Raw genomic sequence first — 27249 nt, forward strand, 5'->3', positions numbered from 1 at the left:
TTTAGCCAATGGGAGGGAGGAGGGCGGGGTAAGCTGGATAGTTTCCAGCCATATAACACTAGATTTCAGCGCATGCTCCCTAGCCCCTGATGAGTCATTACGGATGACGAAACCGGTAGGGCGGAGCCTAGAGAGACGCGCTGAACAGGGAAGTAAGAGCACACGCAGCCGAGACCGGAACAGTTCCCGGAGGCCACGGTGACTATGTTATGGGCTTGATTTAAAGAGGATTTTAATGTACGCATATATGGTTTTTAAGCGAGAAGCTTCATATTAAACAATTTTACACATGATAAGGTTTTTATCTTTATGAGGTCTATACATCAGATGCTACGTCGTTGAGAGATACGCAGTTGTAAAGAGACTATCTGGTGAGCGGGGACCCAAAAGGGGGGTGCAATATACCCTATCCCTGGGTGACAGAGATTGCTGGCACTAGTGGTGCAACAAGTGTGCGGTGTGTGGGAGCACAGAGGTGTCAAGTGACAATAGAAACCCCTGCACTATGATATGTCCCTATTGTCTGTTTTCTTTTTAAAGGTGTAGATACGTCTCAGAGGGTGGCCTTGTGTTGTGGACACATTGTGACTTTTTGGACAGAGAGCGCCAGTTAAAGGGATATTCCTTAGTCAAACTGGCCCACATGAATGATCTGGTCATCACTAACACCTTCACCTTCTTGGGACTCACTGACACATGGCTAACTCCAAATCTTAGTGTCTCAAGCTGCCCTCTCATATGGTGGACTTAAATTTAGCCACACTCCTAGATCGGGTGACAAACATTGGGGTGGGGTGGGGTGGGAATTCTCCTCTATGAAACCTTGCTCCTATACACCACTTACACTTGCACCTTCACTGCCTTTTTTTAAGGTTCACGCTGTCCGTGTCTACTCTCCTCACCACTTCCAGATTGCTGTCATCTACCGTTCTCCCAGACCAGCCTTTACCTTGATTGACCACTTCTCTGCATGGCTTCTTCATTTCCTCTCCACTGATATCACTTCCATCATTATTGATGACTTCAATGTCCCCATAGACACTGACTGCTCCACTACCACTAAACTCCTCTTACTCACCTCCTCCTATGACGTCTCCCAGTAGTCCTCTACTTCCACCCACAAAGATGGCCACTTCTGGACCTAGTCTTTACTTGGCTCTGCCCAGTTCCAACTTTTATTAGCCCCCCATTCCCCCTCTCAGAACACAATCTTATAACTTTCACAATCTGTCCCACCCTGTCTCCTAGAGCACCTGTACTATACCTTAGATCTCTGCTCCCTGGCTGATTCTTTGAAACCCCCGAGCTCCTTGTCATCCTTCACTGATCCTGAGACAGCATCCAACTACAGTCTTCTGCTGTCACCCCCTCACCAACAATCCCTTCCGCTGCATCAACAGACAGCCCTGGCTGACTGAACCCTTATACAATTAAAAAGACATTCCAGGGTGGCAGAACGGCGATGAAGAAAAAGCCCCACTGCAGATGACTTTTGCATTTCGAAAATGTGCTGCTCCAGCTTGGGGGTGCTCTTTCACTTGCCACGCAGTAATCTTTCTCCTCACTTATTTCTCTACAGTCCCATAACCCTAAACAACTTTTTAAAATCTTTAACTCCCTTCTCCCCCCCACCTCCAACCATGTGCTTGATTGCAGACTTTGCATTATACTTTGACAACAAAATTGAAACGATACAGAACAACAAAATTGAAACAATGCAGAACAGCTTTAAAAGGCAACTCTTTTCACCAGTCCAATTACCTCCTTCTCCTTTCTCCTCTCTGCCTGGTTGCTAACCAACTAGAAACTCCCTCTCCCCCTCTCTACATGGCCAGCCACTCACTCACTCAAACCTCCCCCCTGTTAACAACTTTCTCTGCCTTAAATGAGTTATCAGGCAACTATTACTAAAATAAGTGGTACTTACCCGGGGCTTCATCCAGCCCCAAGCTGCCAGCGCGGACCGGGAGGCAAAGGGGATAAACGTCTGCCGGGAGAGCTGCGGCGAGGGACATGCTGGGAGCTTGGGGCTGGACGAAGCCCCGGGTAAGTAGCACTTATTTTAGTAATAATTGCCTGATAACACCTTTAACTGCGGTTGGGTCTCAAACTACTCTACTGAAGCCAGAAAATCAGTAAGGCTACCAGATTATTTTATTTTTAATGAAAGTACATTTCAACATTTTTTTCAGATCATGGTTCCATTAATTGGTGTCAGTAAAGCAATAGCTTGAGTACAATAACAGACTGGGAACTGGGAGAGCTGAGGAAATCCACTTACTGGCCAAGCAGCAGTAATCAGGTGTTGCTGCTCACAGTGAAGACTTGCTGCAGGTTTCTGTCGGGAGCGATAACACAGGGTTACTGCTGCTTGGCCAGAAGGTGGATTTCCCCAGTTTTTCCACCTCCCAGTCTGACACTGCTTGAGTAGACACATTGCATAAATGTGAAATTTGTTAGTGTACTGGTAAATGTATGCAACTATAGTATACATGGTATACATAGTTATGAATGACATCAGTAGCTATTTCACACAAGAAAATCTACTTTGATTTAGGTGTGAATTTGGACATAAGCAATATGTAGAATTTGACATTTACATTGACTTTTTTTTTAAAAGAATTGTGTAGCATAAGGACAACACGCTAAAGAAATCTGCCATGTTTCTTATGATCCCCTGATAGGTTTTTAATGTTAAATGTCCTCTGTGTTCCAAGGTTCATTTAAAACTCATAAGGGATATTCACAATCATATTCTCTAGGGATTAATTTAATTGTACAGCTCTCTAGGACTGTTTGCAGATATTGTTTATTAGGCAGATGGATACCCTGGAGATTTTTATAACTATTGGCTAAAAATATTTTGATTCAAAAACAAAATTTAAAAAATTAATTCAATCTCTAGGATAAATATCTTAATATAAGTTGTGCAAATTAAAAACATTCAATTACAAAAATGTGATGACTTTCTATGAGAAAACACATTCAAAACCAAACTTCACCAACATACATTAAATTTACTGCTAGCCCACAGAACCCTAATTCTATCTATGGGCTCAAACCCACTAGCAGCCCTTTCTAAGCGCTAGTGATTTGAAAAGCTCTTGCTAATGCAATGCTATGGGAGATTTTTTTATAAAATCACATCACTTAAGTGGGATCACATGTATAGCATCACATTAGTAAGAGCTTTCCAAATCACACGCGCTTAGAAATGGCTTCCTAACATACTGCTAGTGGGTTCCAGGCTTGAGAAATGATAACCTTCATCCCAAATATACTACAAGTTAAGGGGAACCTGTACTGAGCAAAATTATTTAAAATAAACACGAGGTAACTTCAAATGAACATTACATAGTTACCTTGCCATCAGTTCCTCTCAGAAACTCACCATTTTCTTCTGACAATAATCCCTTCCAGTTCTGACAACATTCACACCCAGGCTCTGGACCTCTCACATCCAGAAAACCCACCAACACTGCCTCCATACTGAATGCTAAATTCGACACACACAAGCAATAGAACACAGCAATACATGCATGCAGCTACATTTGAGTCGTCAGCAGGTGCTCGTCAGCCAATCAGGATGCAATGTCATACACCCTTTACCTGCCATACCACATCTAGCAGCCATTAGCATTCAGGTGGGAGGCTTCAGTTGGACGCAAATCGCAAGATTGCGTCACTAGCAGGACCGCCCCGTGCAGGCATCCCTCCCACAGGGGTCCCTCCCTAACTGCTCACCTGTTAGCATTGGACGCAAATCGCAAGATTGCGTCGCTAGCAGGACCCCCCCGTGCAGGCATCCCTCCCACAGGGGTCCCTCCCTAACTGCTCACCTGTCCGCCATGTCCTAGAGCTTTTTCAGCTCTAGGACATGGCGGACAGGTGAGCAGTTAGGGAGGGACCCCTGTGGGAGGGATGCCTGCACGGGGCGGTCCTGCTAGCGACACAATCTTGCGATTTGCGTCCAACTGAAGCCTCCCACCTGAATGCTAATGGCTGCTAGATGTGGTATGGCAGGTAAAGGGTGTATGACAGTGCATCCTGATTGGCTGACGAGCACCTGCTGACGACTCAAATGTAGCTGCATGCATGTATGTATTGCTGTGTTCTATTGCTTGTGTGTGTCGAATTTAGCATTCAGTATGGAGGCAGTGTTGGTGGGTTTTCTGGATGTGAGAGGTCCAGAGCCTGGGTGTGAGAGGTCCAGGCCCACCTGCACTCCCCTCCGGGTATCGCGCATTGGCCTTGGGGCCCCGGCCAGTGAGAGAGGTCCGGGGCCCCTGGCCATCGTGCGAACCAATCGTGTGTTTTTAAACGTTTATTTTATTTTTTTTCAGCTCTAGGACATGGCGGACAGGTGAGCAGTTAGGGAGGGACCCCTGTGGGAGGGATGCCTGCACGGGGCGGTCCTGCTAGCGACGCAATCTTGCGATTTGCGTCCAACTGAAGCCTCCCACCTGAATGCTAATGGCTGCTAGATGTGGTATGGCAGGTAAAGGGTGTATGTCAGTGCATCCTGATTGGCTGACGAGCACCTGCTGACGACTCAAATGTAGCTGCATGCATGTATTGCCGTGTTCTATTGCTTGTGTGTGTCGAATTTAGCATTCAGTATGGAGGCAGTGTTGGTGGGTTTTCTGGATGTGAGAGGTCCAGAGCCTGGGTGTGAGAGGTCCAGGCCCACCTGCACTCCCCTCTGGGTATCGCGCATTGGCCTTGGGGCCCCGGCCAGTGAGAGAGGTCCGGGGCCCCTGGCCATCGTGCAAACCAATCGTGTGTTTTTAAACTTTTTTTTTCAGCTCTAGGACATGGCGGACAGGTGAGCAGTTAGGGAGGGACCCCTGTGGGAGGGATGCCTGCACGGGGTGGTCCTGCTAGCGACGCAATCTTGCGATTTGCGTCCAACTGAAGCCTCCCACCTGAATGCTAATGGCTGCTAGATGTGGTATGGCAGGTAAAGGGTGTATGACAGTGCATCCTGATTGGCTGACGAGCACCTGCTGACGACTCAAATGTAGCTGCATGCATGTATTGCTGTGTTCTATTGCTTGTGTGTGTCGAATTTAGCATTCAGTATGGAGGCAGTGTTGGTGGGTTTTCTGGATGTGAGAGGTCCAGGCCCACCTGCACTCCCCTCCGGGTATCGCGCATTGGCCTTGGGGCCCCGGCCAGTAAGAGAGGTCCGGGGCCCCTGGCCATCGTGCGAACCAATCGTGTGTTTTTAAACCTGGGTTCAATCCCCAGCTCTGGTGCTTTGAGTCTGCCAGGAGAAAAGCATGATATAAATGTTATTTTTCTTTTGGACTGAGCATAAATTGTACATGCTAGGCTAGCTGCAGCTAGCTTCAGCTAGAAGTGTTGGTGGTATAATGGATAGGTTAGTTACCTACCATACACTGATACCTGGGTTCAATCCCCAGCTCTGGTGCTTTGAGTCTGCCAGGAGAAAAGCATATGTTATTTTTCTTTTGGACTGAGCATAAAATGTACATGCTAGGCTAGCTGCAGCTAGCTTCAGCTAGAAGTGTTGGTGATATAATGGATATGTTAGTTACCTACCATACACTGATACCTGGGTTCAATCCCCAGCCATGGTATGTTAGCTGGCTTTTGAAATACTGGAATTCCCTGGCAGAGGAGACCCTCCTCCCTCCGGTAGGAGGGAATAGGTAGAAGGGTAGAAGGGAAGCAGCTGTCCCTTAAATAATTAGTGTAGGCAGACAAGTGAGTCAAATGGTATAAGGACCTTGCTTGGAGGAGGGAGGGGGGGCAGGCCTCCACCAGTGAGAGCAGTGTGTTTGGCAATAATGTGCCTGCTGACTGATGTAGAGGGTCAAAGTTTTACTCAATAGAGCTTTATGGGGCGAATCGAACTTCTGCAAAATTTCACCTGGTGCAGGCGAACGCGAACCCCCAAAGTTCACCTGGAACCGTTCGCGACATCTCTACTCTGGTTTTCTCAGCCTCAGCCACTATACCTTGCATGTTAAGATCTGGGGGCAACTGAATTCAGGAGACATATTCAGTGTCCTGTTCAAGCAGGGACTTGTCTATAGGTGAAGACCATGGGACGTGCTCAGAGCTACGGCACTAGATTGGGGCATAGTGACTGAAGGAAACCATGAGATCTGCCAGGCATTAGTTTATATCAAGCGTAAGAAAAAGAACAGGATTGTCCTGGAAAGCTGGCATCTAAAAGATATACATAGATCGCCATCTACAGGCATCACCTCTTCCAATTTAGGTTAATAGAAATGTTCTTACCCCATGCATAAAACAATGACCTTTATTGGCCAGAAGGCAGTAAGGTTGGAAATAAGAGCACATCAACAAAACTCCCTCCAGCTGCTGTTTACTAGAACTGCAAAAAATTATAATAGCTATTGTATAGCACATTGGCACGGGTGGCCATGTGTTCTGGAGGTCATTCTAGTACTAATTTTTGAAACCGGCCTAAATGACTAGTAGAAGTTATAATTAGGCAATTATACATTTTCTATGACAAAATGATAAGACCACATAGGAAAAGTGTCATTTCAGACTAAATAGGCTCTTTAATCATTACTTTTCTTTTACATCTAAAAACGTATAAAAAATCCAAATTAATGTGTCAATGCTCCACCTGCTGGTTTGACTGGCAAGTTTCATTTGTAGAAAATAGTTTTGCTTTAGTGCTGTAACGTGACAGATACTAGCCTCCTGTCTTGGTGATTAACAAGGATGCAGGGGCATATCTAGGTAATATAGCGCCTATGGCAAACACTGAAATTGCGGGGAAGGGGAGGGGACTCTGACTGAAGAAGGGGGGCTTCTACAGTCAGAATCCCCTTCCCCTCTAAAAACAGCATATTTTCTCGCTTTGTACATGTGTTATGGTGGCCTGTATTTTTTTTTTGGCTCAGGATTTTGCTGAGATTTTTTTGGGGGAAATGGCTCTTCTTACTCCATCTCTGTCCTCTTTTCTAACACTAACACGGTCTGAATGACAGGGAGGCATGAAGGCAGGCATGGCGGCACCGCACAGTGGGCAGGCTTGGCGGGGTAGCAAAAGGGTAGGAATGGCGCCCATGGCACAAGCCATAACTGCACCCCTCTAGATACGCCTCTGCAAGGATGGTCAGTGAGATGCCGATAATTCCAGTTTGATGCAAGATTATGCAAATGTATGCAGCTTGAAAATGGTCCCAATTCATCCATGGTATAATTCAATGCAGGATTATTTGCGCGTCATTGGACTATCCTTACAGACTTTAGTTTTAAGGTGGCCACACCATACAATTGCTTATTTTTCTTCTCAACTGAAAAATTACAATTGTTATGATTGATTGTAACATTTACAAATCTGACTAATGCATCAAACGTGTTCAAATTATTTCTTCAATTATGGGGGGGGTAGTTCTGAAGAAAATTTGCAGTCTATAAGTCAGGAAATTGACACTCTACCTTACACCATTCAATTTTCATAAAAACTGATAAGAACAATCCATGTATAAAAAAAGGGGAAAAAAAAAGATCAGATTTCTCAAAAGAAAACCGTTATCCATTTTTCTGTACGACCTATCATTTTTCATCAAATTGCCGTAAAATTGTACCGTAAGTGTGGTCACAACCCAGCATGCCCTGCAGTGCAGCAATGTAACAAATAAGAGTCAGGTAAACTGGGGAATGATCTTTTATCAACAAGAAAAGTAACAGTGATTTTTAACTTTTGGATTTCCTGGTTATCATCCTTATAACTTCATCAGTTAAAAATAAAGAATTGATTTTTGATTTTATGCCTGACAGTTACACTTTAAACAATGTACTTTGCCTGGCTGTCCTGCTGATCCTCTGCCTCTAATACTTAAGCCATAGACCCTGAACAAGCATATGCAGATCAGATATTTCTAATTGTAGTCTGACTGGATTAGCCACATGCTTGTTTCAGGTGTGCGATTCAAACACTACTGCAGCCAAAGAGATCAGCAGGACTGCCAGGCATCTAGTATTGTTTAGAAGGAAATAATATGGCAGCCACCATATTCCATCTCACTTCAGCTGTCCTCCTAGGAGAGGACCACCAGACCACTTCAGCACCCTGAAATTACAAGAAAACAAAACGTCAGGGCACATCAGAATGTGGAAGTTTGCTGGGTGAATAAAACCAGTCTCACAGATTTTTACTTTGCTGCTCTCCTTAAAGCTAATGTAACCCTGTATTTAAAATAAAGAAAAAAAAAAAAAAAAGGCAGATACTCACCTAAGGAGAGGGAAGGCTCGGTCCTAATGAGCCATCCCTCTCCTCTCCCGGTGCTGCGCTGGCTCCTCCGTTTACATCCCCCCACCGAGGGGACTTCGGAAGTCTTCGGGAGCAGAGTCCTCCCAAAGACAGGCGGCACACATGTGAGTGCATCATAAAGGGCACGCACGCGTGCGCAGTGTAGAGTGCCTCCGAAGCATTTCCAAAGCATCCCTTCGGCCGGGAGACAGCGGTATTTGACCGAAACGGTCGAATACCGCTACGGGGGAGCCAGGACAACAGCGGGGACCGGGAGAGGAGAGGGAATGCTCTATGGGACTCAGAGCCTCCCTCTCCTTAAGTGAGTATCTGACTTTTTTTTTTAAAAAACGGGTTACCCTTAGCTTCAAAGCGGATTTGAGATGGAAAACTAACTATAACAAGTAATTTGTCTATATATCTTATCTAAAGTTTAGATAGTTTACACAGCCTATCTAGCTGCAAACAGCTTCAAAAGTTTATGATTATTTATTCATGTAATACAATGAGGGCAGCCATGTTCTGATTGTCACAGGTTGAGGGCTGGAGGTGCTATCAGCTTGCCTGTGTGTAATGTGACAAATTCAGTCCCCTCTCCTCCTCCCATCTGCCTCTGAAATCAATGGCTAGTAACCTCCTCCTGCCCAGATTGAGCTCGCATAAGCCCTTGCTACAGTGCCAAGGCACAAAAGGAGCTGTGGGCGAGGCTTGTTTAGTTTATAGGGAATTAGAGTATAAAAAAATGCCCTATAAACTATATGAAAGGAACACAATTATGCAATGAGTAAAAGTTTATCTCGGATCCACTTTAAGAAACTGCTGGGCTCTATATGTAAGAATAAGCCTCAGCAAAATGTAGTTGATTAGAGACAGAAGCAATGCTGCTGAAGCATTTGATTTGCTCATTTTCAAGCTGCATACATTTAGAATAAATTAGCATAAAAATCTACATCAAATTTTAATAGTTTGTACCTTACATACCACCCCAAATGAGGGTAATACATTTTCTAAGATGTAGCTCAAACTAATTTAATTTTGGATAAAGTAGGGAAGGGTTGGATCATCTGTGAGGTAGTAGTCATCTCTTTCTTCTCACTTCATTCTAACAGTGACATCTACAGGCAGCACAGAATACCAAGACTTTACCACGCTACCATTTTGCAGCACAGATTTGCTTAGTGACAACTGCCACTGGGAGGGTAAAGTATAGAACAACTGGAACGAGGGGGATATGGAGGTGCCCCATATTTATTTCCTTTTAAGCAATACCAGTTGCCTGGCTGTCCTGCTGATCTGCCTTTAATACTTTCAGCCACAGACCCTGAACAAGCATACAGCAGATGAGGCGTTTCTGACAGTGTCAGATCTGACAAGATTAGCTGCATGCTTGTTTCTGATGTTATTCAGACACCACTGCAGCCAAATAGATCAGCAGGGCTGCCAGGCAACTGGTATGGTTTAAAATTAAATATGGCAGCCGCCATAGTCTTCTCAGTTCAGTGGTCCTTTAAGGTAAATCTTAACAATACTTCTGCAACAATAAAACCAAATATCTGTCATTAAAGGGACCCAAGTACCAGAACTGAACATGAAAACAAATGAACCTCCCCCTAAGGGAGCTTTGTAAATATGTGCGGTTTGGGGGGCAGTGGGCATTTACTTACCTATGTGGGGCTACTTTACAGCAGGAAATTATAAAAAATAAAAGTAGGTTCTGCAACAACCCCTGGCCTGCCCCAGATTTTTTATCTGGTTCAACTGATTTTTATTTAAAAAAAAAAAAAAAAAAAAAAAAAAAAATCATGGCTAGAATATAGATCTCACATCTTGTGCAATATATTTCTGGCACATTTGATCACAGCGATTAATGCAGGAAAAGTAAATAAAGTATAGGTAAGGAGCTACAATGCTCGGGGCTCTCTATAATAATTATTGGGGTTATTGTAGGAGCTCCATTCATTCAGTGTTTTTCTGTGAATTTCTGGTGGGTGGGTTAACCACTTCGGGACCACAGTCTTTTCGCCCCTTAAGGACCAGAGCCTTTTTCTCCATTCAGACCACTGCAGCTTTCACGGTTTATTGCTCGGTCATAAAACCTACCACCTAAATGAATTTTACCTCCTTTTCTTGTCACTAATACAGCTTTCTTTTGATGCTATTTGATTGCTGCTGCGAGTTTTACTTTTTATTATATTCATCAAAAAAGACATGAATTTTGTCAAAAAAATGACTTTTTTAACTTTCTGTGCTGACATTTTTCAAATAAAGTAAAATTTCCTATACATTTGAGCGCGAAAGTTATTCTGCTACATGTCTTTGATAAAAAAAAAAACATTCAGTGTATATTTATTGGATTGGGTAAAAGTTATAGCGTTTACAAACTATGGTGCCAAAAGTGAATTTTCCCATTTTCAAGCATCTCTGACTTTTCTGCGCACCTGTCATGTTTCATGAGGGGCTAAAATTCCAGGATAGTACAAATACCCCCCAAATGACCCCATTTTGGAAAGAAGACATCCCAAAGTATTCAGTGAGAGGCATGGTGAGTTCATAGAAGATTTTATTTTTTGTCACAAGTTAGCGGAAAATGACAGTTTGTGACAAAAAAAAAAAAAAAAAAAAAGTTTCCATTTCTTCTAACTTGCGACAAAAAAAAATGAAATCTGCCACGGACTCACTATGCTCCTCTCTGAATACCTTGAAGTGTCTACTTTCCAGAATGGGGTCATTTGTGGGGTGTGTTTACTGTCCTGGCATTTGGGGGGTGCCTAATTGTAAGCACCCCTGTAAAGCCTAAAGATGCTCATTGGACTTTGGGCCCCTTAGCGCAGTTAGGCCGCAAAAAAGTGCCACACATGTGGTATTGCCGTACTCAGGAAAAGTAGTATAATGTGTTTTGGGGTGTATTTTTACACATACACATGCTGGGTGGGAGAAATATCTCCGTAAATGACAATTTTTTTATTTTTTTTACACACAATTGTCTATTTATAGAGATATTTCTCCCACTCAGCATGGGTATGTGGAAAAATACACCCCAAAACACATTATACTACTTCTCCTGAGTACGGCGATACCACATGTGTGGCACTTTTTTGCACCCTAACTGCGCTAAGGGGCCCAAAGTCCAATGAGTACCTTTAGGATTTCACAGGTCATTTTGAGAAATTTCGTTTCAAGACTACTCCTCACGGTTTAGGGCCCCTAAAATGCCAGGACAGTATAGGAACCCCACAAATTACCCCATTTTAGAAAGAAGACACCCCAAGGTATTCCGTTAGATGTATGGTGAGTTCATAGAAGATTTTTTTTTTTTGTCACAAGTTAGCGGAAATTGATTGTAATTGTTTTTTTTCACAAAGTGTCATTTTCCGCTAACTTAGGAGAATGGCGAGTTCATAGAAGATTTTATTTTTTGTCACAAGTTAGCGGAAAATGACACTTTGTGAAAAAAAACAATTACAATCAATTTCCGCTAACTTGTGACAAAAAAAAAAAATCTTCTATGAACTCACCATACATCTAACGGAATACCTTGGGGTGTCTTCTTTCTAAAATGGGGTAATTTGTGGGGTTCCTATACTGTCCTGGCATTTTAGGGGCCCTAAACCGTGAGGAGTAGTCTTGAAACCAAATGTGGCAAAATGACCTGTGAAATCCTAAAGGTACTCATTGGACTTTGGGCCCCTTAGCGCACTTAGGGTGCAAAAAAGTGCCACACATGTGGTACCGCCGTACTCAGGAGAAGTAGTATAATGTGTTTTGGGGTGTATTTTTACACATACCCATGCTGGGTGGGAGAAATATCTCTGTAAATGACAATTATTTGATTTTTTTTACACACAATTGTCCATTTACAGAGAGATTTCTCCCACCCAGCATGGGTATGTATAAAAATACACCCCAAAACACATTATACTACTTCTTCTGAGTACGGCGATACCACATGTGTGACACTTTTTTGCAACCTAGGTGCGCTAAGGGGCCTAACGTCCTATTCACAGGTCATTTTGAGGCATTTGGATTCTAGACTACTCCTCACGGTTTAGGGCCCCTAAAATGCCAGGGCAGTATAGGAACCCCACAAGTGACCCCATTTTAGAAAGAAGACACCCCAAGGTATTCTGTTAGGAGTATGGTGAGTTCATAGAAGATTTTTTTTTTGTCACAAGTTAGCGGAAAATGACACTTTGTGAAAAAAAAAACAATACATATCAATTTCCGCTAACTTGTGACAAAAAATAAAATCTTCTATGAACTCATCATACACCTAAAAGAATACCTTGGGGTGTCTTCTTTCTAAAATGGGGTCACTTGTGGGGTTCCTATACTGCCCTGGCATTTTAGGGGCCCTAAACCGTGAGGAGTAGTCTTGAACCCAAATGTCTCAAAATGACCTGTGAAATCCTAAAGGTACTCATTGGACTTTGGGCCCCTTAGCACAGTTAGGCTGCAAAAAAGTGTCACACATGTGGTATCGCCGTACTCAGAAGAAGTAGTATAATGTGTTTTGTGGTGTATTTTTACATATAACCATGCTGGGTGGGAGAAATATCTCTGTAAATGACACATTTTTGATTTTTTTTACACACAATTGTCCATTTACAGAGAGATTTCTCCCACCCAGCATGGGTATGTGTAAAAATACACCACAAAACACATTATACTACTTCTCCTGAGTATGGCGATACCACATGTGTGACACTTTTTTGCAGCCTAGGTGCGCTAAGGGGCCCAACGTCCTATTCACAGGTCATTTTGAGGCATTTGTTTTCTAGACTACTCCTCACGGTTTAGGGCCCCTAAAATGCCAGGGCAGTATAGGAACCCCACAAGTGACCCCATTTTAGAAAGAAGACACCCCAAGGTATTCCGTTAGGGGTATGGTGAGTTCATAGAAGATTTTATTTTTTCTCACAAGTTAGTGAAAAATGACACTTTGTGAAAAAAACAATAACAATCCAATTTCCGCTAACTTTTGACAAAAAAATAAAATATTCTATGAACTCATCATACACCTAACAGAATACCTTGGGGTGTCTTCTTTCTAAAATGGGGTCACTTGTGGGGTTCCTATACTGCCCTGGCATTTTACGGGCCCAAAACTGTGAGTAGTCTGGAAACCAAATTTCTCAAAATGACTGTTCAGGGGTATAAGCATCTGCAAATTTTGATGACAGGTGGTCTATGAGGGGGCAAATTTTGTGGAATCGGTCATAAGCAGGGTGGCCTCTTAGATGACAGGATGTATTGGGCCTGATCTGATGGATAGGAGTGCTAGGGGGGTGACAGGAGGTGATTGATGGGTGTCTCAGGGGGCGGTTAGAGGGGAAAATAGATGCAATCAATGCACTGGGGAGGTGATCGGAAGGGGGTCTGAGGGGGATCTGAGGGTTTGGCCGAGTGATCAGGAGCCCACACGGGGCAAATTAGGGCCTGATCTGATGGGTAGGTGTGCTAGGGGGTGACAGGAGGTGATTGATGGGTGTCTCAAGGTGTGATTAGAGGGGGGAAATAGATGCAAGCAATGCACTGGCGAGGTGATCAGGGCTGGGGTCTGAGGGCGTTCTGAGGTGTGGGCGGGTGATTGGGTGCCCGCAAGGGGCAGATTAGGGTCTAATCTGATGGGTAACAGTGACAGGTGGTGATAGGGGGTGATTGATGGGTAATTAGTGGGTGTTTAGAGGAGAGAATAGATGTAAACAATGGATTTGGGAGGTGATCTGATGTCGGATCTGCGGGCGATCTATTGGTGTGGGTGGGTGATCAGATTGCCCGCAAGGGGCAGGTTAGGGGCTGATTGATGGGTGGCAGTGACAGGGGGTGATTGATGGGTGGCAGTGACAGGGGGTGATTGATGGGTGATTGACAGGTAATCAGTGGGTTATTACAGGGGAGAACAGATGTAAATATTGCACGGGCGAATTGATAAGGGGGGGGTCTGAGGGCAATCTGAGCGTGTGGGCAGGTGATTGGGTGCCCGCAAGGGGCAGATTAGGGTCTAATCTGATGGGTAACAGTGACAGGTGGTGATAGGGGGTGATTGATGGGTAATTAGTGGGTGTTTAGAGGAGAGAATAGATGTAAACAATGGATTTGGGAGGTGATCTGATGTCGGATCTGCGGGCGATCTATTGGTGTGGGTGGGTGATCAGATTGCCCGCAAGGGGCAGGTTAGGGGCTGATTGATGGGTGGCAGTGACAGGGGGTGATTGATGGGTGGCAGTGACAGGGGGTGATTGATGGGTGATTGACAGGTAATCAGTGGGTTATTACAGGGGAGAACAGATGTAAATATTGCACGGGCGAATTGATAAGGGGGGGGTCTGAGGGCAATCTGAGCGTGTGGGCAGGTGATTGGGTGCCCGCAAGGGGCAGATTAGGGTCTAATCTGATGGGTAACAGTGACAGGTGGTGATAGGGGGTGATTGATGGGTAATTAGTGGGTGTTTAGAGGAGAGAATAGATGTAAACAATGGATTTGGGAGGTGATCTGATGTCGGATCTGCGGGCGATCTATTGGTGTGGGGGGGTGATCAGATTGCCCGCAAGGGGCAGGTTAGGGGCTGATTGATGGGTGGCAGTGACAGGGGGTGATTGATGGGTGGCAGTGACAGGGGGTGATTGATGGGTGATTGACAGGTAATCAGTGGGTTATTACAGGGGAGAACAGATGTAAATATTGCACGGGCGAATTGATAAGGGGGGGGTCTGAGGGCAATCTGAGCGTGTGGGCAGGTGATTGGGTGCCCGCAAGGGGCAGATTAGGGTCTAATCTGATGGGTAACAGTGACAGGTGGTGATAGGGGGTGATTGATGGGTAATTAGTGGGTGTTTAGAGGAGAGAATAGATGTAAACAATGGATTTGGGAGGTGATCTGATGTCGGATCTGCGGGCGATCTATTGGTGTGGGGGGGTGATCAGATTGCCCGCAAGGGGCAGATCAGGGGCTGATTGATGGGTGGCAGTGACAGGGGGTGATTGACGGGTGATTGACAGGTGATTGACAGGTGATTGACAGGTGATTGACAGGTGATCAGGGGGGATAGATGCATACAGTACACGGGGGGGGGGGGGGGGGTCTGGGGGGGGTCTGGGGAGAATCTGAGGGGTGGGGGGGTGATCAGGAGGGAGTAGGGGGCAGATTAGGGACTTAAAAAAAAAATAGCGTTGACAGATAGTGACAGGGAGTGATTGATGGGTGATTAGGAGGGTGACTGGGTGCAAACAGTGGTCTGGGGGGTGGGCAGGGGGGGGTCTGAGGGGTGCTGTGGGCGATCAGGGGGCAGGGGGGGGGGAAATCAGTGTGTTTGGTGCAGACTAGGGTGGCTGCAGCCTGCCCTGGTGGTCCCTCGGACACTGGGACCACCAGGGCAGGAGGCAGCCAGTATAATAGGCTTTGTATACATTACAAAGCCTATTATACACTGTTGCAGCGGCGATCCGGATGCCAGTAACCCGCCGGCGCTTCCGAACGGCCGGCGGGTTACGGCGAACGGGGGGCGGAGCCAGTCCCCGGCGGCTGATCGCGTCACGAATGACGCGATCGCCGCATAGCCACTCCCGCAGCCGCCCCCGCCGATGGGCGTATTGCGGTCGTTTGGGCCCAGACTTTGCCGCCGCCCATCGGCTGGGGGCGGTCGTTATGTGGTTAAAGTGCACTTCGTTTAAAAAAAAAAAAAAAAAAAAAAAAAAAAAAAGGCCTTCATTTTCTATTAAAGAAAAATTAATATTTGCAGCATTCCAATAGAAAAATATTCAATAAAAAGTAAAAAAAGCAGCATTTAAAGAGAACCCGAGGTCGGTTTGAAGATTATTATCTGCATACAGAGGCTGGATCTGCCTATACAGCCCAGCCTCTGTTGCCATCTCAGACCCCCCTAAGGTCCCCCTGCACTCTGCAATCCCTCATAAATCACAGCCACGCTGCTGACAAACAGCTTATCAGAGCTGGCTGTGTTTATCTCTATAGTGTCAGTCTGCTGCTCTCCCCGCCTCCTGCAGAACTCCAGTCCCCGCCTGCATCCATTCCCTCCCTGCTGATTGGAGGAAAGGGACGGGGGCAGGGACCGGAGCTATGCAGGAGGCGGGGGAGCAGCTGAGACTGACACTACAGATGTAAACACAGCCTCACAGCACGGCTGTGATTTATGAGGGATTGCAGAGTGCAGGGGGACCTTAGTGGTGTTTGGGATAGCAACAGAGGCTGGGCTGTATAGGCAGATCCAGCCTCTGTATGCAGATAACATTCTTTGAACACACCTCGGGTTCTCTTTAAAGGAGGAAAGCTTAACACTGGATTAAATACCTGACAATTTACAGTTCTGTATTACAAACTTAACACATTTACACATGTTACCATAAAACACAATATTATAAATTTTATTTAAATAAAAAGTCATGGAAATAGAGGAGTAATACAAATTAGAAGACAAACACAGTTTGAATATTTTACACAGAAAAAATGTTTCTGTAGCCAGCAATACATTTTAAGAACCACAAAAATAAGATCCTCCCCTTTAATTACCAAAATGAAAACAAAAAACAAAACCAGTAAGGCAGTTTTACCAAGTTCTGTTTTGGCAAAACCGCTATATCTGTTTTTTTTTCTAGTCAGCACACTCTTCAGAGACATTTTTTGCCCATGTCCAGCTTCAATTAACATTAATGACTGAGGTAGGCTGGAAGCTGAATGACGCTAATACAAGTGTTTGAATGGGACTCTGTGCAGAGTTAATAAGGAGTACCTGCATGCAGTCAATTATTGACCAGTGCTACAATATAGCTAAGTGCACAGGTAATCACGCCATACCTTCATGCTCATTGCTCACACTTTGTGCCTGTGCTGCAACCTAACTGCATAGGGACAGGACATTTTTTTGATGCCTGAGGAAATACTGACTTTCAGAAAGTTAGTACTTGCACAGGCATGTTGTACATGGACTACTCCCCACAGGCTTGCAGACAGAAAAGGTACAGCCTGACACCTTAAAGGGAACCAAGGTGAGAGGGATATGGAGACTGACATGTTTATTTCCTTTTAAATAATGCACATTGCCTGGCTGTCATGCTGATCATCTGCCTCAAATACTTTAAGCCATAGACCCCGAACAAGCATGCCGATCAGATATCTGACAAACCAAACAAGATTAGCTGCATGCTTGTTTCAGATGTAGGATTTAGACCCTACAGATCAGAAAGATCAGCAAGACTGCCAGGCAACTGGTATTATTTAAAAGGAAATAAATATGGCAGCTCCCATAGGTCTTACACCTTGGAATCCTTTTAAAACTGCCTGCTACAAGTATCACTACTTGATATGTTTTATATTTGAGACTCACTTTAAAATATATAAAAATAATTCTATACACTACCTGCAGTCCCCTGAACTTCTGACACAAGTAGTATTCATTGTAGTGGAAGCCTAAACCTTATACAGACATTAAAGGGAACCTGAAGTAAGGATATGAAGGCTGACATTTAATTTTAAACAATACCAGTTGACTGGTGTCCTGCTGATCCTCTGCCTCTTAAACATTTAGCTATAGACCCTGAACAAGCATGCAGATCAGAGGCTTCTGACAAAAATCTGACAAGATTAGCCACATGCTTGTTTCAGGTGTGTTCAGACACTACTGATGCAAGACTGCCTGGCAACAGGTATTATTTAAAAGAGAATAAATATGGCAGGCTTCATATTCCTCTTACTTCAGGTTCCCTTTAAATGGTCACCAGATCTAATCAGTTTTCTGGTTAGGCAACAGCCTTATGCATAGACAAGTAGGGTTGGTCAATCACATCATTCCAAGTTGATGCACATTTTATGGAGCAGGGAAATGGACCAATCAAATTCAGCTTGGTCTATTTTTAAGCTTCATAAATATGCACGTTAGCACTATATTTGCATCAATTTGGAATTATTAGCCACTCACTGACCATCCCTATAAACGGGCATTACCAGAGATCATCTGTGCTGAATTTTTGCTTTCAGTTACTATTGTCCTTTTGCTTGCAGCAGGCAGGCTGTTGGACTTGTCTGTACAGGGACCACTGGGCAAAAGAAAATAGAAAAAGGATTGCGGCTGTAAATGATACCATTTATTGACCAATTATGTATGCATTCACAAGTAGAATTACAGCTTGTATGTGAATGTAATACAGGCTCAAGCTTTGAGTATTCAGGCCACATTTTCAGGCATGATGCTACACAGACAACCATGCCTGAAGTTAAAGCATCTGTCTGAAGACCTGTTCAGATAGCCAATAAAAAGTAACACCTACAACAACAATTATTTTTCTCTCTTCTAATGACTAAAATGGTACAACATACTACAACCAAAATAATAAAAAAAAAAAAGAAAAAGATCCTGCTTTGCATGTCTGACAGTTGTCCAAGCTCTTTTTCTGCATTATTAATTTGCAAGCCCACAGAGTGTCGTATGGACATAGGGAGTATTACCAGCACTCATCCAAACAAGGACTTCTAAAAAGGAACGTGGGTGGGGGTGAAGCTCTAGAGACATGGGTGGGGTGAAGCTCTAGAGACGTGGGTGGGGTGAAGCTCTGGTGACATGGGTTGGGCGATGTTCTGGAGATGTGGGTGGGGAGACGTTCTGGAGAAGTGGGTGAGGTGAAAATCTGTAGAAGTGGGTGGGGTGGGGGACAATGCACACAAATCGTACAGGAAGGCATGGGGAAGCATCTTATGGTGCTTTCTGCCACAAAGCACTTTTTTGCTTTCCTGCAAAAGCAATCATTTGTGAAATTGTAGAGTACATACGCATGCAAAAAAAAAAGGTTGTGGGCTTGTTTTTTTTTATTATTATTGTTTAAATACAAAATTAAATTCTCTGTGAACAAGCAATTCAGTTTGGATATGGAAATCTCAATGTAAGCAAATACAATCTAAATGGCAAATAACATCTGTGTAGAAAATGAGAAACCTGTAAAGGTGGATTCCCCGATGCTTGCTCAAGGTCCAGATATTGCCAGCCCCAGAAGATAATGTTTATCATACAGAACAGTCTGCTTCAGAATATCCAACATTTAAAAATCTACAAACATTGGCAAATTCGGTAAAATAGATGCAGCTGTCATAAATAGCAGTGCCAAGTTTATCTTACAACTGTAAACATAGAAAAAAATAGACTGTATTTGTTGGTCCATAATTAGCTTCATGAAGAGGGATGGTTTCCTCAAAGTGATAACTGTATCCAATGTCAAAGGAGTTTCTGGTGAAGAATTTCCCACACCATTCTTTTCCTAAAATATGGCATATGATGCTGTAAAAAAATACATGAAAAAAAGTCAGTTTTTGCTACAGTAAGGGCTGTTTCATACTGCGGGCGATTCCGCAGCACTTTGTCTCCCTAAGTGAGTTGGTGCTGCAATCTCAAGAGTGCTGCACGTAGAATAGAGAATAGGAACGAGAAATCGTAACTGCCCCCCCCCCCCCCCCCCCCCAAAAAAGAAAAAAATATGCAAAAGCAAAGCACTACTAGCCATTGTGATTTTTGGTGTGAAAATGCCCAAAGAAATCTAATACACAAATACAAGCAGTTTGAAAAGGGTTCACGCACAAAAATGTTAGAGAGCAACCATTACAAAAGAAAATAACATAACATATGAAATGTAGATTTCTCCAGAGTAAAATTAAAGGGAACCTGAGATGTTTCCACAGCATGAAAACATACATACATACCTGGGGCTTTCTCCAGCCTGATTGCTCCAACGCAGTCCTTTTCTGGCTCCCCATTCACCTGGAATTGGCCACCTGGAAAGGTCCAGGACCAACTGTGCATGTGCGGCCAGACCGCATGCGCGCTCCTGCCACGGTCACAGACACAGAGAGCGACTGGAGCGATGTGCGGGGCGCATGCCTGGCCAAACTACGTCTGCACTGACCGGCGGATTTTACAGGGCCAGCTGCAAGTGAATAGGGAGCCAGAAGAGGCCGGCGTGGTAGCGATCAGGCTGAAGGGGGGGTGGAGGAAGCCCCAGGTATGTATGTTTTTATACTGCGGCCCCATCTCACGTACACTAACTGCAAATGCCAAAATAGTGTGGAAACGAGTAGGGTGGCCGTCTGGGATCTCTGTATAGATCCTTTCCAAAGAGTGCTTTTGTAAGGAATAAAGGTAATACTGATACTCCCATGAGGAGATAAACTAATCCCAAATCTGTCAGATCTTTAGTGTAAGGGCAACATAGGAAAAAGTTGTACATGAAGATGCAGTTTACGTTACCAAAGTGAGTGGCTTTAGTTACCCCCTTCCTTCCCATTTATACAACACAAATGTTCTGCCTGCCACCATCTCTGGCTGACATTTACCTGAGTGAAAGTGATTGGCTTTTCTTTGGTGATGTAATCTGCATACTTGCAGGCGAACATTCCACAATCACTTCCATTCATTTGTTGGGGGATTTCCTGAAATCAAAAGCCAAAAAAAAAAAAAAAGAAGTCAGAAATATCGTAAAAAAAAAAACACCAGACAACTGAATTTACATATTAGACATTAAATCATACCTGGCTTCTCTTACTACTAAGAGTCCATCCATTAGTATCAAAAGGGATCCCCTTCTTGTCTTGGCTCTCTTGTTTCAAATATTGCCTATAAAAGAAATCAAACATCTTCCTAAGTCAAATTCTAACAAGAACAACCTTTTTATTCAGTTCAAGAGGCACCTGATAGTTTAATGTATGAAATGTCTAAGACATAGAATCTGCCAAGGATCTAATCATCCCGATCCATAAACCTACAGTCGATTTCAGGCAGTTTATCCATTGAAAGAGCGCTTCACACGAATGTAAATGGCTTTTAAAAGATATTTACATTTACTTTAAAGTGTACCAGAGAAAAAAAAAAAAAAAAAAGTATTTATATACTTACCTGGGGCGTCCATCAGCCCCCTTGCCATCCTCCTGGGACACTCCAATCCTCCGCTGGCCTGCCCGGTCTGTTCCTCCAGTCGGCGTGTACTGTGCATGTGCAGGCCACCGGTAGCGCTCTGCGCCTGCACATTAGTACTGTGCAGGGTGCTCCCTGTCAACAGGCCTTTTTCAGACCTTTCTATAAATAAATGTTCAGAAGGATTCAGATCAGGACAGTAGAAGGTCACGTCAGAATAGTGCAGAGTTTTTTCTAAGCCATTATTGGTGCTTTTGAGCCTTGCCCTTTGGCCCATTATACCGGTTAGGTTGGCAGATCCATGACATGTGACTGAGGCCAAACTCTCTGACACTGTGAAGTATGTTTCAGAATCTAGATAGTCTTGAGACATCACAGCATAGCTTCAACTGGAGGCGGTGCATAGCCTGACGAAGCAAGTTCCTTTATAAAACACCCCCACCATAAAGGTAATTTTAAAGAACAGTGCCTCACTCACCTCCAACTACTATTTATGGATGGGTTTTTTGAGCGCATGTACATTAACCCTTTGCTAGCTGGGACTACTTTAAACTTTTTTTTTGTTATTTAACCTAGGATTGGTTTTGAGTTCAACTGTACACATAGTTGAGATACTTACAGTAATAATTTGCAGCCTTCATTGTTCTGGCCTCCCATGGAGTCATAGTATGTTATAGTTTTTTTCCTGAAGTCTACCACCTACAAAACAATCATATAATGAGATTGGTGTAATGGCCACAAACCATACACAAGAGGTATCTAATGAACAAAGTTATTTTTATTATTATTATTATTCTTTAAATGTTGTTTATATTTGTATATAATCGAAAGAAAATGAGAACATTCTATGTGATACTATCTGCTCCAACAAGGGTCCCTATGAACTTAATTTACTCTTGCTGGTTGTTTCTTCTAGCTCCTGGTCGTGGACGAGTGCATCCTGACTGAGCATGCGTGAGTGAGTCCTTGCATGCCCAGTAGAAGGAAGTGTTTGCGCACAGGGGAAAAAAAAGACATGCACATAGGGCTACATTTTACTAGGCATGTGTGGACCTTACTTGTGCATGCCCAGTTGAGATGCGCTTGTCCATGACAGGAAGAAACTTAATCGACTAGTGTGAATCAAATAAGTTTAAAGGGACCCTTTGCTGGAACAATAGGCTGTAAGAGCTTTCCAGAAGCATCAGGACTGTCCACAGGCTTCATTACTGAGGTAAGTATCTGACAAAAAAAAAAAAGAAGAAAAGAAAAAACAAAACAAAAAAACCCCACTTCAAGAGGAGTACTGTAATATCAGTGTACGGATACAACCTCTCACTATGGTACTAGAAAACCGTTATAAAAATGCTTACCTTACATACTTCTGTATGAGCCTAATTTTTCAGCATAAAAAAAATAAAAAATAAAAAAGGTACTGAAAAGTTACCCCCTCAGCTTATACACGAGTCAGTGGAGCAGGTTTTGTTACTGGCAGAGGAGCATAAAGATCTAGCACTAGTGATCCTGCTCTTGTTAGCTGGCTCCCTGCTGTGTCTGTGCTCCCCATCCCCTGCAACACAATGTGCAGAGTGCGCTACTCAAGACTATCTGTGTACCCTGGCTTGTGGAGCAGAGTGTGCAAGCAACATGTCAGCAATGATCTGGGATTCTTCCTGTGTGGCAATCGCTATGTCTCATATTTATGACGCCATCTAGTGGCATCTTGAGACAGCTGTATCATCCTTGGGGCACTTCTGGCTATGGTGAGGGGGGGCTGACTTCAACTGAGGGCATATCTGGCTACTGTGGAGGGGGCTATACTAGAGAGGGGATTATACAAGAGTAAATCACTTTTTACTGGTTTCTAGGAGAAAAGTCGGTACCTCAGCTTATACACGGGCTGGCTTATATGAGACTATACATGGTACTTAAAGTAAAAAGGGCAAGAGCTGGGTCAACTGTGTACTTAGGTTTTGCCAAGAAGAAAATGTAGCAGTTTTGAATAAACAATTGCACAAACAATTTATCCAAGGATTTTTGCTAAAATTATGTCACCTTTAAGCTCAACATACTATCTATCTGATTCAAAATACAATTTTGACGAGTCCAAATATTTCCTCCACCCCCCTCAAAAAAAATTAAATTCACACGACCTTCCCCAAATAATTCACATAAAGTTATGAAATGTATGACAATGTAGCATTTAATTTGTACTATATTACCACTAACAACTAAAAATTTTAATACAGGCTAGAACTTCAACATAAATGAAACGAAGCAGGCAGTTATGGTGCATGGGCCATTTAGAATATCCAGCATCAGACTAAAGCCTCTTGCATAGTACATGCAATTACGATTTGCGATTTTTAAATCGGTACTGCGTGCTCTGTTTTTCTTCTTGTGTAGATAGCATCCAAGGAAAAATTGGAATCGCAAATCGGATTTGTAGTGTGCAAGAAGGCTAAGCGGCATTTGTTCGCCTGTGATATGCCACTAGTATTAGAAGTAGGAAGATGGGAATTTAGGGGGCAATGGTGGGGGAAGTTTTACTGTTAAGAGAGGGAGGTCAGTATTAGGCATAGACAGGGAAGGGTTAGTGGGAGGTTAGAGTTCAATAGCAATATTAAAATTACCAATATTTTTACTAGTTTTACCCTTCTATTTGGCACCAGAATTGCATTTATGTAAAAAGGGGGGGGGGGGGGGAGGGGGGATGGGGCAAATAGTGATGGCAGAATATAGGTACATTAGGTTTTCTACTATCCACAATGGTAGACTATCGATTATACTGATATTCTACTATTGCACTCTGTACCCCAATTCTCACAGGAACCCTCTCCTCTCTACGCCTTTGACCAACCATCCCCACCTACTCCTAACACTAACCACCCCCCACTTACTCCTAACGATAAGCCCACTAAATTAACCACCCAAACTCAGTGATTAAAAAGGACAGAGTGTTGCTACAAAATAGCCAAACTCTGCTTAACTACTGATCCAAGCATGCCCACCGCTGCTCCTGCAAAGTTCCACTATATAATAGGTGAACTCTACCCCCGTTATTCATGTTTCTAAAATGTTTACCTGGGCGCCCTGTTTACATTACAAAGACACACAAACACACAAGACAGGTCTTACTGTTAAACACCAGTGTACTCCAAGATGAACAGGAACCAATAAAATATCCGCTGAGAAGACATCCACTTTCTTTGTCCATCGCTTCACTGCTTGAAACCCAGCAGATTTTAATTTTGGAAAGAAAAAGGTGTTGAAAGCATGGACTTTGGGCAAGCCCTTCCTCTTACTCCTTTCCATCAGTAGATTCATGTAGAAATTTATTATCTGTGTTACAATAGATAAATATTTACTGAATTTTTTTCCAAATATCACATTTATTTTAACATGAAAGTGTAGATTATCAGTCAGGATTACAGCACATAGAATTAGAAATAATCCAGTAGTATAAGCAAAACATTAACAAAAAAAAAAAAAAAAAAAAAAAAAAAAAAAAAGACAAAACTACACATTTACTGAAAAAAATAAAATAATAAAAAAAAAAGGTACATCATATTAGTGCTACGCACACCAATTTGTGTTACGGTATTGAAATTATCTTTACATTTTAGTCCACTATAATTTTCCATGACATGTATTATATACTGTATGAAGTGTAATGTCACTGTGACCTAAAAATCTGGTTCAGTCAGATCCCATGGGAGAGAAGTAATAACTTTTTGGATTTTTTAGGACACAGAAGTTCTAAATTGTACTGGTACCATGTTCTTCCATCACATGTATCAGTTTGGGCATGCTGTAATATAAAGCCTTCTATATTTATATTAAAAAAAAAAAAAAGTATGGCTGGGGGTGGCTTTTTAAGCATTTTTTATATCTGCTGGCAACTACCCTCCTCACTATCCAAGACTAAACGGCACCACACACCAATATTATAAATAGAAATGACCTTGACAACTTAAAGAGAACCAAAGAATGGTTTGAAGAATCCTATTAGGACACAGAGGCACGTTCTGCATTCAATGCCCAGCCTCTGTGTCCTTACAGTGTCCCCAGTCTCTCCCCCCCCCTCCATGCTCTGCTGTCCACCATAAACAACAAAACAAAAATGCCAGGCTAGCGAGATGCAGATTGTCCCTACCAGGCCGCTCTTCCCCCCTCCTCCTCTATAGCGCTGCTCTCCGCCTGTGTCCCTTGCCTCCCCACCTCCATCACCTTCTTCCAATCGGCTTACAGAGGCGAGGAGGGTAGGGTCACAGGCGGGAAGCAGCACTATAGGAGGAGGCAGGGGAGTGGCGGTGACAGGCAGCCTTCAGGTAAACAGCCAGCTAGGGATAATCTGCGTGTCGCTAGCCTGGTGAGTTTTTTATGGAAGACAGCAGAGCACGGGTTCGAGAATCAGGAAGAACCGGAGGAGAACCAGGTACCGGCTACCCCTCCCCCATGTACTGCTGGCAACACCGCGAGACTGCTCTCTCCCACGGTGGTGAGTAAAGCAGGGGTCCTGCATCTCCTATCAACCCTAAATGCCAGGAAAGCCCCCAGCTCGGAGGGAGTATCTCCAACTTGCCTGAAAACCTGCTGTAGGCAACTTGCCCCCATCCTCTACGCTATCTTCGCCAAGTCCTTAGGGGAAGGCAAGGTCCCGGCGTGCTTCAAGAAGTCTACCATCATACCTGTGCCTAAGAAACAAGGGGTCACCGAACTGAACAACTTTAGGCCCGTGGCCCTGACATCCGTCATCATGAAAACCATGGAGCGCGCAGTCCTGGCCCACCTCAAGCTCTCCACGTCGCCACTTCTAGACCCCTTTCAGTTAGCATACAGAGCAAACAGGTCCACTGATGACGCGATCAATATCTGCCTAGAGCTCATCAACGACCACCTTGATAGGCCAGACACTTACGCTAGAATACTACTTCTGGACTTCAGCTCGGCCTTTAACACAATCTGTCCACGTATTCTCCAACGGGTCCTAGCTGCACTTGGAGTCCACCCAAGTCTACAACTCTGAATCACAGACTTTCTTACCAACAGGTCCCAAGTCGTCAGACTGGGCGAGATCCACTCTCAAGCTGCGACCACGAACACAGGAGCTCCTCAAGGCTGCGTACAGTCACCACTGCTGTTCTCCCTCTACACGAACAACTGCAGGTCCGAGGCAGACTCTGTCAAGGTTATCAAGTTTTCTGATGATACCACCATCGTTGGCCTTGTCACCAAGGATGATGTCCAGGAGTACCGTCAGCAGGTGGAGAGAATTTGCAATTGGAGCAAGGAGAACAGGCTGGTGCTTAACACCGCAAAGACCGTGGAGTTCATCATCGACTTCAGGAAGGCTGCTCCCACCCCCAATTTACATTGACGGCAAGGAGGTAACCAGAGTGCCCTGCGCCCGGCTTCTGGGTACTACCATCTCCAGTGGCCTCAGCTGGAAGCCCAACATCACTGCCACCCAACGTAAAGCACAACAGAGACTCTTCTTCCTCTGCCAGCTGAGAAAGTTCGGCATGATTTAAGAAATTCTAACCAACTTTTACACCGCCACCATTGTCGATTCTCTGCTCGTCCATCTTGGTGTGGTATGCTGGCGCCACTGTCAATGATAGGGACAAACTACAGAGGGTCATCGGGTCAGTGGAGAGGATCATTGGGTGCCCCCTTCCCTCACTTTCCCTACTACACAGCAAAAGACTAAAAACCAGGGCACTGAGGATTGCAAATGACTCCTCACACCCTGGCCACCACTACTTCAGCATTCTGCCCTTGGGACGGAGGCTACGAGCCATCTCCACTAAAACCACCAGACATAGGAACTAGTTCTTCCCCTCTGCAGTCAACCTCCTAAACTCCCTCCATGTTCTATTATCAAAGCGAGATTCAACGAGCGGCGAGGCCGGCGGCACTACGGCCGACCAGCCAACCAGCCCACAAGACTAACTATCGACATCGTAGGGACACACTGGGATTGTGATGTGTTTTTTACAATGTTGTGTTAATCTGATTTTGCCTTCTATGCACTCTCTTTTTCTCTTTCCTTCTTTCTATGCACTCTTCCGGAGCCATTGTATTGTGCCAAAAAC

The 27249-nt window shown here is 44.0% G+C and overlaps 1 protein-coding gene across 3 annotated transcripts in view; it reads right to left on the reverse strand.

Moving 5' to 3' along the window:
• Nucleotides 1-16619: 16619 nt before the first annotated feature.
• SENP1 (SUMO specific peptidase 1) overlaps nt 16620-27249 on the reverse strand; it is a 60866-nt gene continuing 50236 nt past the window's right edge. For all 3 annotated transcript variants that reach the window (XM_068267339.1, XM_068267341.1, XM_068267340.1), the window contains exons 14-18: nt 24290-24493; nt 21792-21871; nt 20791-20875; nt 20596-20691; nt 16620-19546 (exon numbers count right to left, since the gene is read on the reverse strand). In XM_068267339.1, the coding sequence (XP_068123440.1) occupies nt 19484-19546; nt 20596-20691; nt 20791-20875; nt 21792-21871; nt 24290-24493 (528 nt within the window). In that variant the 3' untranslated portion in view covers nt 16620-19483. The remainder of the gene's footprint in view (nt 19547-20595; nt 20692-20790; nt 20876-21791; nt 21872-24289; nt 24494-27249) is intronic.

This window comes from Hyperolius riggenbachi, chromosome 2, assembly GCF_040937935.1.
Source record: "Hyperolius riggenbachi isolate aHypRig1 chromosome 2, aHypRig1.pri, whole genome shotgun sequence".
NCBI classification, from domain to species: Eukaryota; Metazoa; Chordata; class Amphibia; order Anura; family Hyperoliidae; genus Hyperolius; species Hyperolius riggenbachi.